Genomic DNA, 16122 nt, shown 5'->3' on the forward strand with positions numbered 1-16122 from the left:
TGCATTCATTAGAGTTCAATTATTTTCTCATGGCTAATTGAAGAACGAACTGCGGTTGTATCTTTTTTTCACAGGTATGACATTTTTTGTTCACATAGATGATCCTCTGGGAGGAATGGCTCATTGTTGCTATCACTATTTTACCCTGAATTTTAGTCCATTGTGGGGTTTAACGAGATCGTGTTTCTCTTCCATTCATGCTCGGGTGAATAAGGAATCCCCTGCAAAAGTAAACTGCCAACTATTCATCGTGAAATTGAGTATACGCGTCTGCTATTCCTGGAGTATGTAAGATTTCTCTGGTTAACAGTTGATTTAGCAAGAGTTGATACAAAATTTCGGTTATAGCGTGTTATATATAATCTGTAATCAACTATCAACTCAATTCTAACTACAGCCATACATCTGATGTTATCTCGAGAGAATTGGAAAACCAGAAATGAAACATCAGATGGATCTATCCTCTATCCGAAGAAGCAGTATTTTAGAAAATAATTTCCCACCATTAATAACAAGATTCGTTCATTTACTGGGATTTGTACTGAATTGACGTTGCAAATTATTGCTGTGACCCGGTTGTAGCAATAATTAAATGTCACCCCAATGGAATAGCATTTCTTTCGCATCGCATTTCTAGGCTGATTTACGGAGCCAACTGGCTTGAAAATGTGAAATTATGATACCCAGGAGAACTGGTGGACTGAGTTTATGAGATTGGGACGTACTAGATGGAGGGTAAAAAAAATAATGCAGCTCCAGGAGCTTCAGCCGATGGAGCGCCTTGGAAAATTGCAACCGAAGAATGGAAGAAAATAGTAGTTGGAGGGGCAATTCACTGAAAAATGTACTCCATGTGACACGGAAGAACTCAGTTAACTACAATGAGTAACCTCACGCCTTGTTTCATACTAAACTCACCCCCAGAAAATCTTCCACCGAGCTGGTATTAAACGTCTCGTCAGTGGGGCGTCATTCCCACGATGGTGCTCATCCTTAGGTGGTGATAAAAAAACAACGATGAAGAGAAAGAAACGGGAATTGCGGCTTGCCACTTTATTATGTGCAATAAGAGATAACTCTGAAAATTTTCTTCGCCTATTTTATTTACTACTGCAACACACTGCGCAGAGAGATAAAGCGAATCGTTTCAGGAGAAATAATTTATCTCCACACATTTCGTACGAGCAGTCCACCTGCAAATACAAGCCTAAATTCTATTCAGAGAACTCGTGTATTTGTTCTCAATATAACATTCATTATAAAATTTCCGGACGAAAAAGAAAATTATTTTTGTGAATTTTTCCCCGAAAATCATTGTAAATAATCATTTTATTATTTTTATTTTGAAATATTTTTAAAACAAGTAATAATTGTAGATAATTATTTCCGGGAAATTGTCTTCTCCCTGAAAGTAAAGGTGATTATTTTTGATTCATTAGTAATAGATGCAGATGGAAGCTTTTAATTCCATGAAATTAATGTTTGCAATACCCATCGCAGCGTAGTGGGTTGGTCTTTTCCTATTTGAGGATTCAAGAATGAATTCCCCTGGAGTTTTCTCTGTTTAATGCTGCCGATAAGAATATGGATTCTGCCTCATATGGATCTGCATTCGTATAACAGCGAAAACGATTCTCTTTCCTATAGGCAATCATAAAAGAGAATTTTATTGCACCGACCAAGTGCAATTTACAGATAAGAGACGCCATAGCGAATTTATCGGGGTAAATAGTGTATTCGGTAAATAGTGCAATGGATATATCTATCGGTGGAGTGTTTTTCTATGGGATGGAACCATCGCTGTGATCATCTTGAAAGGATACTCCTTCCAAAGACATTCATTTTGTTGATGTTTTCCCTTATTCGACCATATCTCGACGAATCTCATCATTCAATGTAGAGACAATTTTTCAGAAACATTCAATTACTATTCGATAAAAATCAATTGAATATCATCAATTTCCCTTCAATTCTTCCCTGAAAATTTCAATTTTCATATTTTATCCTTTATAAGTCTATCCCAAAGACCCTGTCATCTGATCAAAACAATTCAATCTTCTGCTGTAATTATCTGCACTCCTAGTAATTATGTGGTAATTAATTTAATTAGATTATAATCTGTTTCAATTCCATTGCAAGTGCAATAATAATTTTTCTACTTAAAAATATTTGTAAATCTTACTCAATAGATGTACATTGGAGCAGGTGAGGAAAATTTGTGAAAAAAATCAGGGGATCAGTGGCCCCGGTGTCGGCAATGTTTGATACATTTTCACTTAACCCACGGGGGACTGGGGCGTGGAAAAAGGTTGGAGGGTTGGGAGAAGTCGACCTTTTCCGTGTCTGTTTTACAACCTCGTAGCTGTTCTGTTCTGTCGCTCTCTGAGTGTGAGTTACTCCGAGTATTCTCCCTATATACCATAACAGTATGTACGTGAACGAAATGTGTGAGTTAAGAGCACCCGAGAAAGAGAGAGGGAAAGAGAGAGGGAGAGAGAGAGAGAGAATTCTCTTGCATTAGTCGAACCCACGACAGTGCCATATACTGCAAGTAGTAAAGACAGAGAGTGAGGTTTGCACACGAGTGAAAAACGAGCTAGAGGTAGGGAAAAGGTACAAGACCTCACACTAAAACCACTGATCAAGAGGAGAATCCTGTTGGGTCCTGTGGCTTCTCCTGGTGCTTTCAGAAAGTCTTGATATATACAATTTCAATTTTCTACAAATAAAAATTTTGCAGATTAAAATATTGAGGGTACGAATTTTGAGTAGGCAATGAAAAAAAAATTGAAAAAGAATGTAAAAATGAAGAAAAGAACATGAAGACGTATATACAAGAACATCACTGATAAAATATACTAGATTCTAGTATATTATAGTATAGCTCACTGTCGGGTAAAATGGGTACTAGGAGTAATAATAAATAGTAATTTACGTTGTTAATTTCACAAATGACAAGAATTTTAGACTTAGCTAAAAATTCGTACTCAATCTGATAATGGGCCTGAAAATTCCCTGAACCCCTCGGATTTCTTTCTGATCGTTCCTATAAAAATTACTAGTGAACAATTCTCCATAGTGGATTACGCGAATTGTTGCGTAATTTTTCCAGAAAATTTCTCACCATGTACATTTTATACTCTATCGTCCCACTCTGCCTTTCCCTTGCCATTCCCTCGCCAACCTTTCGCCCCTGAGTTTTTATTCCACTTTTCTCTTTATTCCACTCATTTTGGCGGAACCACTCGACTGGGTTCTCCCGTTGGAAAGAAAATGCGCCAAATGGCTGAGACCCACCTTAACTTCGTTATGCCGGAGCGTTTTAATTTCCACGTCATGGTATGGACTTAATGGAAAAAAAGAAAATACACCGGGGAAAAATAAAACCGAGGAGCGCATAATAAATGAAAGAAAGGGGATGGGAGGAGTGGGAGGGGACGGGGTGGGAGGTTGGAGAAATCCCGGTGTCGAAACAGGCATGATAAAAATTTTGTCTGAAACTGGGGGGTGGGAAATTGCGCGAATTGGAAAGTGCAATGGACCGTGTATCGAATTTGTGTATTTCCATGGGCATGAATTACCACTGGACGATACGTACAGTGTACTAGCATTGAATTGCATGTTGCAGGTGGAGAAACGTTTTCTTTGTCCGCATATGTGTGTGTGAGTATTATTTTTTCATATCTCGGATATGTTGTCAGGGAGAAATTGAAATTTCATGGGGAGTGGAGTTATATTTTCAGGAATATGTTCTTCTGTTAAGATAACTATTATATTACACTGATAAAAATTATTGTCAGTGTAATTTTTCAGGGGAATTTTAGAAATTTTGCGACATTTCATCTTCAGACGTCTTGTTACTGAAAAATCAGAATAGGGATTTTTTTCCAGACCGGGATTTATGAAACCGATGTCTTATTTCGACGACAATGATCGAGCGCCCGACTACATTTGTCGGATGATAATTACAAGACCTCTGCACACATCACCCGCATAACCTTTCGACATGGATATTCATGGCCAAGGTTAATTGGAGTTGAGATTGCTGGGATAACAGGGACACGATTTAGTGGGACGTACAAAACTGCGTGTGTGCTGAACTGCTTCCAAGTCTGTACATTCTCTCGGATTTACACAGTGGACGATAAAACTGGTGATAGTCTCTGGGATTTTATGAATACAGCCCAGGAAAATTCAGCAAACGATTGTCTAACACATAACCACCAAAGAAACCTAAAAAAAAAACATTATTTTCCAGACGACAAAACTATATATTTGGACTGCATGAAACTTCTATTTCTATTTCAGTAATTCTGATAATCATTTCCACTTTTCATCATCAATTGGTTTTGAGAATTAGCGGAAATGCCAAAAATTTAGGGGGGTTACCATTTTTTTTTCAATTGATGGTGATGGTGAATATCTGAAAATAAAAATATATTAAATAATTGGTTAATTAATTTTCTTTTTTGTTCATCCAAGAAAGGAGACCAGAACGAATCAATTTTACCGAGGGAATTGGATCATATTATATAGAAAATGAAACGTACATTGAATATATTATATTATATATTCAATCTATTGAAAAATAAATTGCCATTTGATTTTTCAAGATAAATGAGAAATTGCGGGACCAGTGTAGATTTTATTTAACGAATTGATTTTTTATATGTTCCCCCGACCGCCAGTGTATGTAAAAATCTGTATGGACAAACTTATTCATTCCCCGGGGTATACTGTAATAATCGAAAGAACCTTTTTACTCATGTAATGTATAATACCACATGAAGGGCTATTCATCTCGCTCCTCAGGCCCCACCGCAAGGTGAAATTTCCCTTCGGCCTCTGCGCCCACTAAATTTTCAGAAGCTATTAAATTTATCGGTCTGAGGAGATGCCGTGCCTCCCTAACTTTTATAAATGGGGCACAGGGTGTGCCACGGAGTATTCTCGCAATTTACCCGGACGAAGATCGTTTCTCATTTCACCTTAATTCGGCCAGTGGTGGATTTGATCGTTTCCGGCGAGAATGAATCTGCTCGAGGGTTCGACAGCTCAAAAAATTGCCAGGAGCTGGGAAAAAGTGAAAAGTTTATTCTCTTCACTTGACGGAGACGATTACACCTTTTCACTCGATAGAATTCATTGAAAATTCCATTAATACTTCCAAAATGGAGGATTGAATCGCAATTGTTCGAGGGAACTGTAGCAATTCAGTCATTTCGGTAATTACCTCGAGCAATTATCTTACTTCAATTTAGAATTAATTAACATATTCACTCTATGCGTTCTATTTAATGAAAAATTGAGTGGTGGTGACAATGGATGGGCTTTCTTTTTATACTAAGGCAATTTTTTTTTGATGAAAATTAGTCGAGTGGTCTTTTGTCGTTCGAGTGACTAATTACTTGACTTCATCCGGATTCCGCCATCTCGAGGTTGTACACACATCGATTATAATCATATTCATTGTTGAACAAGTTGATTCAACCTAATCGAGTTAATGGAGTGGAAGGATCAAGTTTTACCTCCTCTTCTTTATCTCCTGCGCTCCAGCGAATTTTAACGCCGGCCACCCTAACAAGTTTCATAATTATCCACGGGGTGGTTTGTTCGTAACGAGATATTTACAGGGGCTCATGCTGCGCCCGCGACGTCAACGTGAAAAAGTGTATAAACAGAAGGAGCAGGAGTTGCTTTCAACGTAAGGATGAGAAACAAGAGTTCAGAACAACCATTACAGAGAAAAATCTTCCGACCAAATTCGCAAAACCTTTATCATTTAAAAAATCGGTAGTAACGTACAAATTCCGGTAAATATATTCCCGAATTTGAACTTTTGGAATTAAAAGGCAATTTCAGAGAAAATAGATTCGAATTCGGAAAGAAAATAGTGTTGAAATGATTAAAAAATTTTATGGAAAATTATATATCAGTCGAAATAAAATCAATCGATGTCACTTTCTGAAGATAATACCCCGTCTCGATGCCAGCGGATATTGGAGAAACTTGGAACGGGGGTTGGGACAAATGATTGGCCATTCCTCCGTGATTTTTCAGTTTTTGGGGGATCGTTTGATCCGGAATACGAGGGCATTGGGGTTGGTAACCTGGCGAATCGCAAAGCCATTCGGTTTGCACGGTCCATCTCATCTCCAGTTGGTAGAAAATAGTGGCCGCGGTACCGTCGCAATATTCCGTACTCCACCCCACGTTTCAGCGCCGTTTTAACCTTTATAAATTGTAAAAATGTAATATAGCGATGCTATCTGAATTTTCTCGGGTTAAGTTGCGCCGGATTTTTTTTTTGCACTCTTTACCTGACGCTTCACTCGAGTCTCGGGTAAATTCGAAGCGTAGCTTATGAATCCGGTAATTTTGTTTGGCGTCGTACCCTTTGTTTCCCGGAGATCTTGAATTGCTGAGACAACCAGAGTAGCCAATTTCATGGGCTTAATTTTACCATTTTTCTTTTGGCTCTTCGTACGCTTGCTTTTCTTTCCCCTGCTCTTAGCCATGTTGTCTATTGTTTATTCAATTTCACGGAATTATTCAATCAGTGAAACTGTCACAGAAAATTTATTAGGTGAGGATTTTGCTTGGGGACTTGACAATTTTATCTTATTGTGGCGAATTTCACTTTTTATCGCGTCATTTGTTTTTTTAGTTTTGCTCTTGAATAAAATATTATGAATACAATTGATTGATGAGTTATAAAGTGGAATTGACGAATTTTTTTTTTGTTTCCCGAGATAATTCTTTTTTTTCGAGAATTAATTGATCTTTGTAAGATTATTATAAAATTTCTAACAATTTGAAAACAACTCATCGACACGAATGCAATAGTTTTCGGTGCACGTACAGAACTTTTTCTCCTCCCCCTACTATGGCTATAATTGTCTAGTAATACAAAGGGTCGCAGTGATATATTTCACCAGAGGCGATAAAAAAGTACATTATTACATTTTTTACCAAAGATTCAGGCACGAGAGGACAAGGGGGCATATTTTTTTTCTCTCGTTCCATCGTTATCGCTGCCATATGAAAAACAGCGTTGGACTACGGCACGCAAGTAACGAAACACAAGTATCAGTAATTACACAATGAAAAAAATCGGATAGAAATTGCTAAACGTTCAAATAATTTACCCCTAAACTTTGAAGTTTAATTGGAATTTTATAAAAAATTATGGTGGTGAAATAAAATGTAATGGAGACCATTTCAATTCTCGTTTTGATTATTCTGAAGTTATTGATCTCATGGTTTGCACGAGTTCATTAAAATTATTTATAATCTTGTAAATTTTAAATCAATTCACATGGAGTGAATCTAATCAATTGACGATTTCAGTATGTTTTTATTTGATAGGAATTTTTTTACTAGAAAAAAAATCTAGTTTTTCAAAAAATTACTGTACGGGAGAATTCTCACATCTATAAATAGATTTTTTTCATCAAACAAATCATCAATTATCCGGTATTCTTGATAGAGAAGAAAACTCCATAATAAAAATGAAATTATTATTCACTGAACATCCGCGTAATTTTTATTTAACTTTTTCTCTCCGCTCATGACGTCCCCGTATTGCAAAACTCGCCACAATTCCCTGGTAATTTTTAACCACCATTTTTCTTGGTATATCAGTAATTACATCCACCGGTAACCATAACGTGACCGGCCCAGTAATCTTGAAAAATTAGTCCGTGATACATATGTGAGTAATGACCGTCGAGTGAGTATCACGTAAACTCGCACATTTGAGCGACTTAATTCAGTTAAAAATAATTGTACAACTCAATTCTTATCGCGCAGTGAATGCAAATTGCGGGGTAATATCGTGTGTAGGAGAATTGCAAGGAATGAGGATAAAGGCACGCAATTTCGAGAAGCGGTGAAAATTCCGTGAAGGTGATTTCAGATAAATAAGATTCATTGAATATGAATGCTTGCTTTATCAGAGAAGTTCATAATTCCACGCCCATGTTTACCTGAAATGACAGGTAATTCTCATAGTGAATGGCCCGACGTGGGTCGTTATCACCGAGATGTTTCATTATTCCTTTGACGGAAATTTATTTGCGAGGAAATACATTTTTCAATTTATTTTCTAAGCGAAAAATGAATTGCCCAGCAGTTTCTATTGCAGTTATATATTGAACCAGTCAGGTGTTTGTATTGACGCATTACAAGATATTTAAAAACAAAAAACAGCAAATCATAACTATAGGAGAGCAATACCCGAGACTGTCCGAGACTGAGTAATCTTCTATAATAAAAAAAAGCTGTCATAGAATAGTGACAGAATTGAAATAATTTCACATGAATAGCTTTCACGTGATTTGAGGGCAATGTAATACCCTGATTTAATCCGTTCACCTAGCCAAACGAGATAAAAAACAAAAATCCGACTTAATCCAACGGGAAAGGGCACTGTAAAGGGCAGATACCCACACACGAGTGCCAAAAAACACAAGTTTTTCATCCCGTAAAATTCAACACACGTTTTATTCCTCGAAACATGAATAAATCGTACCCGATAAATGACTGTCGTGCAGTGCGGAGTAACAGCTGTCGGTGATATTCGTTGCAGTAGCCAATAGGCCAAAATCCGCTGAAATCCAAAGAACAGATGGATTAAAAGTCATTAAACCCATGCATTAATTTAATCTAAAAAATCCATCCACAGTATTAACTCGGTATTCGCAATTTCTCGGGCTCACATGAGATGTTGAAGACATCCTGTTAATACCCGATATAATGGTATGAAGCAATTATTCACTCGACAATACGTATCGGGACGCCATATTCGCGGGATAATTGAGAAACCATCATAGCCGTTCATTTTTTGTCCCACTATTTCATCCCCCACCACTCGTCTATGATGAGAAATCACGATGGGAAAACGAGAAGAGGTGGAGAAACTAAAAAACGTAAATGGATCGACGAATTCACCGATACACACGAATTCCGATACGAGCACAAAGAAAACATCAAGATTTGTTCGTTGGGTAAATGGGATTTTTTAGCGCGTTGTTCCATACTCTTTTGAGCTGTACCGATCTTCACTCCAAACACGTAACACTCAACTGCAACGAGCCTCTGAAAATCCCGAGTTGGCACGAATATTTTTACGAAATATTCCAACGACCGCACCTTTTGTATTCCGGACACAAACAGGGTTTTCTCGGTATTCCACTTTTAGGAGTACTCATACCTCATTATTTGGGAAATTTATTAGGTCAGCGATAAAGATTTCACGTTTATCATTCTTCCATTTTTATCATGTATTCGTATGGAATTCATCGCTTGACACCGCGTGTTTTTGGTTATCAATAGCAAATTGTTTCACTTCCGGATTGGGGATGAGTTTTGTTGACAACCCGAAAATTACTCATCACGAAAATTTTTTTTTTTCAATTTCCTGTTTCTCTGGTTCGTGGGGGTTTTATTATCGCGGCAAATAGATGTGGAATGTACGGTTGATTGATGAAAAAATTGGATTCGTAAAAACAGTCACTTTCCGCTTCGAAAAATTTTTCATTAGAACTCTCGTGCTTTCCATATTTTATACGTCTGTAAAAATTTGATTATGATCCACGGGACAAATATGTGCGAAATCAATGGCTCGTTGATAGAAAAATTGGATAAAAAGAAAAAACTCAGCGCCAGAGGAAAATTCTTCCGCTCTGATATTTTATCAGCGTCAGATTTTTAGTATCATTTACGAGACAAGTAATATGTATAAAGAAATATAGGTCAGCTACTTATTTAAAATTCCGACGAGAGATACTCCGAGAAGAATTGAAAAACCATTTCTTACTCGTGGTTCTCAACACATTGAATTCTTCCAATTCACCAAGTAAGTAGAAAACAGCAGAATGCATATTAATTCTCCTAAAGAAGATAACGACAGCGTTTCAAGTGTTTTTGTATTCCGTTGGAGTATTCTCGATGTCCCAAAGGTATTGTATTCCAGCAACGATATCTCGTGCGCGAAAAGAAACACGAGAGAACACGCTCTCAAGGACTTCCAATTAGATTCGGATTAAATCGTGTCCTTCTGCAATGCAACCTTCCATTCCACTGGGCACGAAACAGTGTTCTCTCTATTGTGTTTACCAGTGAGGGAATATACTATTATCCTTTCTTTGTTCCCCTCTGTAATGTGAAATCGCTTTAGTGACGATTCAATCGATACAAGTCTTGAGTGAATACTCCAGCAAGAGGGGAATATATTTGAACCATTTACTCGGCGCCAACGTCTTTTAGAATAACACATTGGATATTGCAAAAATATAGCCGTCAAATATCGAAGAACGGAAATTATAATTTCCACGGTGTTACGCATAAAATGATGTAGTCCACACACTGCGCATGCGTTCGTTTCGTTGCAAAGAAATACGGGAATCCCCGACACCAATACCGCGGTATTGATGCTCGATCGATAAAAAATCATTGAAAATATCAATTTGTGGTTGTAATCAGAATTTAAATCATTTTCATTATCTCAAAGTTTAGGATTTACATCATCATTACTACATGCGATATTACATTTTCTTTTTCATACGAATCCCACAATATTTCATAAACTCGAAATTTAATAAAGGCCGGTGTTTATACGGAAATAAAGTGGAACTGAAACACGATTAAAATAAAACTAGAGGCGGCTAATATTGACAACTTTTTAAATAGAAAATTGGTTGAAAGAGCAACAAAATGGGTAAATATCAACTAATGATGCAGGCGCTTAAACTTTTCTCTACCAACCGAGTATTAAATAACTTCAAAGCCAATAACTAAACAAATAAATAAAATAAAGTGATAGAAATTCCAGTGAAAATGTGGTAACTCCATGAGAATAAAACAACGAGGTCAAACTTACCCTTCGAGCATGTTGTATAATATTCCCACAACAATTTTGACCTGGTATTCACAAGTGTTGAATATCAGACTGGCATCTCAGGAATACCAGCAATTCCAATGCATCATCACAGGATTGTGGAGTTTCTGAATTCATCCTCCATAACCGATCTACCTATTCTGCTTCATCCTCCTATTTCAGTTGACCCAAAATCGGATAAACTCAATCGACGAAGGAGTTTCATTTCTGTTTGGTTTCCACCTAAAAAGCCATTTGTCTCGATGTATCATTAATACATGAACATTTCACCGCAACATTGGTAACGCTTGTAATCCCAGTAGCTTAGCTCCCAATCACGTGGCAATATCGGAGAAGGGTCAATGGTACAATAATCGAGCGTCTTGTTCAAGCGTGGAAGCTACAAACTTGTGTGCATGCAATCCTCTCCACCTAGAGTCGACTTGAATGCACAACAGATATATCCCCACGTGGTCTCACCCTGTCTAATGAATCTCCACCCCATTCGTACTTGGAGTATATAATGGGTGTAGTTGCTGAGTCTGTGCATTCTGAAATCGATACGGTACCATCAATCGGGGATGATGATGAAGTTGAGGGAGTAGACGATGCTAGTTTCTTGCTCGAAACCAACTCTCGGAGGCTATTGTGACTTCAATTAGAATGCCCAGGATACCTTCAGTCAAGCTGCTTCACTGCTTCATTTTTTTGCTGAGTCTATAAGCCAAAGAAATAGTTCACAATTTCACATGAACTCTAAACTAACCCAATCATTGGAATTACAGTGAACCCAACTGATGCAATAACTTGTGGAAAAAGGTGGAGCAGTTGGACTGACTGGGGATATTTGAATACTTTTTGCTTTGCCGATAAACAAATAGCCATTGGGAGGGTGGTAAATTTTCTGGAGTTGGTGACTCGATCCTGTTTGATAAAGTTGATGGACTTTGTGCTCCGTGTAGATTAAACAGCATTAGGAACTCCATTCCAGAATGATGAATTTTCCCAATGTAGTTAAAGTGAAGATCCAGCTCCATTTCGGAGCTGACCACTCAGGCTAATGACATTCATGCCTACTTTGCCAGCGCCATCTCCATCAGCCCCTTGATTGAAAGTGCCATCACAGCCCTCAACGACAACAGCTATCGTAGTTAGCGCTATAACACCATGTGATAGTATACTTTCTTGTTCACCTGGGGAATGAGGCACCCGAAAAGCCGTTGAAAACACAATTACACGTATGCTGGTTAACGCACACGAGTGCACACTCAACGTCCACTTCTCTTCCACTGCCATTACTGCATTATCTGACACATAGAGGAGTGTGTGCGATGGTGAATCCACGAGCGGTAAACTTTAGCGAGAGCAAAGCTCATCTGTTTACCCACGAATTGTTGTCAGTTAAAGTGAAAAGTTGAGGATAACCCTGGTGGTGTAGCATCTCCGTTGGCGAGAGCTTGCAGGCAAGAAGAGTTTAGATTTTCACAGGATATACGCGAAGTTAATCGAATTACCCGACAGTAATTATGAGTGCTCAAGGATTAATTAATTCATTGCCAGCACTACACGCATCGAAACATCAAGTTTTCCGTTAGGTGAGACTAAGTGTTAAACTTGTGTACGTTTAATCCGGAAATACAACAGCAGCTTGCTTTGATTCACTCAACATTGAGTGATACATCTTCTTCGGTTTTTCAAACGATGAATATCCTAGTGATCCTAAATATCATTTAATGCAGACGAAGCAAGTGAAACGTACCAAATTAGGCTAATGGATTCATTATAGTTGGGATATACGTCACCGGATCAATCTTCTAAATCGCCAGAACTAGAATCTCGCTGGTCGTCGAACTCGGGAAATCGAAGCTGGCCACAAAGTTTTCCATTAGTTGAAACTGAAAGCCAAACTTTCCGAAATTTGATCCCAAAGGATAACTTGACCAGCCTTTGATGCACCCAATCCCCAGATGATACATCCTATTCACATTTTCAGATGAAAACCGCATACCATCCGAAACAAATAGCTGTTCTTCAATTGACCCTCAGTAATTGACACTCCTTAATTCAAGTACGCGCAGGATGGATTCAAGTGTATAATCATTTGTGAATAGGATTTTCGAAAAACAAATGGACGTTTATTGCCATGAATTCTAAATTTAGTAAATAGAGTAATTGAAGGGTAATTCAAGAATCACGCCGAGATTCGAGTAGCACAGACGAAGAAACTCTTGATCAATCGAGCCTGCCGAATTAGCCCGATGAAGAGGGAATGCGGAGAAGTTGCAACCGACCCTGAAGTTTTCCATAAGTTTCAAGCTGAGCGTCAAACTTGTCGAAATTTAATCCCGAAGGATAACTTGAAGATGCTTTGATGCACCAGATGATACACCCTATTCACCTTTTCAGATGAAACCCACATAGCTAGCCATGCCAAACAAGTGGTCATTGTCCTATTGAACCCCGGTATCATCACTTCCACTTGAATGACCGACATCGATCTAACACTAGCCATAGTTGCAATTGGCGACACTGTTTTCTTTCGCCATTTCCACCATTGCTGGCTTCCAACTGGGATGATCCTTTGTCTCCTGGTTTTTCTCAGCGGGCTCAATGCCAGGTCGAACAAGAGTGCGAAAACCTCTTTCCGCTGCGTCATTTCCAGTGCTTCCCCCCAACCCTCTTGTATTTTTATTCTCTCCATCCAATTCCCCCATCCCTCCACCACCTTTTCCACCACTTTATCCATGAAGTGTGTTCTTTAGCACTTCTGAATGCATATTACCCTTGAACATATGCCAAAATAATACAGCGAAAGTCTCCAGTATATATTCCCCCTGGATTTTTGACCGTGTGCGGAATTTCTGGCTAGCCCGGTAATATAAACAAGGTGGAAAGCCAAAGTAAACGAGACGATTGTTAACTCCAAGAGAGAATAAATTTGCAAGTGTTAAGCCGTGAACGTCTGACCAAATACCATGAGATCCAATGGGACGGCGTCAATTTAAATAAAATCCCGTGAATGAATGACTTATTCACCCGATCCAACACATTTATTCTCCACCCTAATTAAACATGAAAGTTTCGATAAAAATAAGTTTCAGCCTTTAATGCAGTTGGTGGAGTTCTATGGATAATTCAGTTCAAGTTTTGATAGCATGAATAATTTAGACAGGGACGACAAAACGCCGGGTAGAGCTTCAGGATTACACCTCATCCTGAATTCCTACACAGTTGGTACGAAAATCCTAACCTTCCAGCGTGGAAAATACTTGAGAGATGCACATTGCAATGCCACTCCCTAACCCCTGGCAGCCCAACCAAAGCCAGACATTCGTTGGGCTTTCCTCGTCATGTTGTTGTATTCAACACACACTCACATGAGTTGACTGCATGCTGAATATAAACAAGTGGTACAAGCAATGGTTGCATTTTGTAACGATGTCGCGTTGAAGGGAGCATTTCACACATTGAGTGTTTTTGGGATGGCGTTAATGCATCGTTCCCACATGGACAACACAATAACCACTGGGAATACATTTGCAAGTGTAAGCTGGCTCCTCACCAAATACCAGAAATCCCATCAGCATTTCCCCCTGAGATATCCCACGTCTGTCTCCGTCCCACTGGGCTTCACTCAAATATCGAAGGTTAGAAATCGGACCACACCACATTCTGGGGGTTAAATCTGGCAATCTGGTGAGTTGCTCTGTATTTCGGATGACACCAGCTGGGAATACCGATGGCCCCGAGGTCACCCTTGAGAGCCTGTCGGTGGCAAACTGTTTTGCTGGGGTTGAGACCGACGCGGATCATAATTTAGGGAAGATTAGTGGGATCTTGAGGGGATGGAGGACCCTGGAGGAGAAGGGCAGTTGCATTTAGAGATGTTGGTTAATTTTAAATGGGGATTAATATTGTTAGATTAGGTGTTTGCGGACCTTCTACGGTTCCGGTTTCGATCCTCGTTTCGAGAACAAATGGGAATTTTATTTTATAATATAGATTTTTGGATACTGGCGCTGGAATTTTCCCGTAAATTTCATTGTGTATCCGATTTGCACTGACATATAACCTTTTGGGTGAAACAATGGTTCTGTCGGGTACGTTCCAACGGTTTTCACAGTGAAAAAAATTAAAATTGACAATTTGATTTTCCTACAAAAGAGAAAATCCCTGGTGTGTAGCAAAAAATTGATGGAATTTTTGATTGTTTGAAATATGCCCGGTGGAAGTGACACAGGAGAGAATAAAGCGACCGAAAATAAAGTGCTGAGATTTCTCTAGTGGATAAAATAAACTGCCCCAAACTTCCCAGCTCGCTGGATTTTTATTGAAATTTACAGAGTCATGGATCAGTAAGTGCTCTCTAAGGCGTCGGTGGGATCTTGAAAGGCAACTTTGTACCTCCGACTTCTCGAGATATACGCATACCGCCAGAGTTAAATTTATGTCTCTCTTCTGTACGTATCATCTTTGGAATCAGTGTGCTATCCTCGACATTCGTCAAACGATTTCGCACATGGCTAGAAATGCTGGAGACACGTGCGAGTGGACAAACCGAGTGGCCACTAGAGGTGAATACGCGTGATTAGGTTAATTTGTGGATGACCAGGTGACACTATGGCACTCAACACGTACTCCCTGCCAAAGGAGCCACTTCAACTACCACAGAAATTCGCCCAATAACTCTGCAACTTGCTTCTATCCAAAATTTGCGCATGGGCCTATTAATTTCAAACCACGATCCTATTTAAAAAACTTCCTGATTAATTCCAAGGTTTAATTTCATTGAACGTTCTTTCACGAAAATCTTTCATGGAAATCAACTGAATTTCCAATTACTTGTCATTCCAGGAACATAATTCCGGCGTCAAATGAATTTGTCCGATCAAAATTAAACTGAATAAATTCAACGCCACGCAAAGTTGTTAGCCCGGCTTGTATTCGGGCTAGTATAATCAAAATTTCAGTTAGAAATCGGTGATAAATATGTTTTTTTTTACTTGAACTTTCAAAAGTAATTGTCTTTGACGATAAAAAAATGATTGTTTCATAAATTATTGTCAATTGTATCGCGTTGAATGATAAATTATCGAGCCATTCCATCAATTATGAATTCCGTTACTCGTCCATGAAAGAGACTCAATTCTCGACGTATTAATTTGCAAAAAGTGTGGAATACTGAGTTTGAAGATAGCTGCACATCTCGAAGGAGGAATAAAACATTTTACGCGAGAGTTCCG

General features: G+C 38.6%; 2 protein-coding genes across 3 annotated transcripts in view; both read right to left on the bottom strand.

Moving 5' to 3' along the window:
• Nucleotides 1-16122, bottom strand: part of LOC105264779 (TWiK family of potassium channels protein 9-like) — a 143767-nt gene that overhangs the window by 105077 nt on the left and 22568 nt on the right. The window lies entirely within an intron of this gene.
• Nucleotides 5897-6640, bottom strand: LOC105264776 (uncharacterized). Its single transcript, XM_011301886.1, has 2 exons — nt 6321-6640; nt 5897-6232 (listed from the first exon to the last, which is right to left on the bottom strand). Exons 1-2 carry the CDS (start codon nt 6516-6518, stop codon nt 5948-5950), a joined length of 483 nt encoding a protein of 160 aa, XP_011300188.1. The 5' UTR covers nt 6519-6640; the 3' UTR covers nt 5897-5947.

This window comes from Fopius arisanus, unplaced genomic scaffold (assembly GCF_000806365.1).
Source record: "Fopius arisanus strain USDA-PBARC FA_bdor unplaced genomic scaffold, ASM80636v1 scaffold00025, whole genome shotgun sequence".
NCBI lineage: Eukaryota > Metazoa > Arthropoda > Insecta > Hymenoptera > Braconidae > Fopius > Fopius arisanus.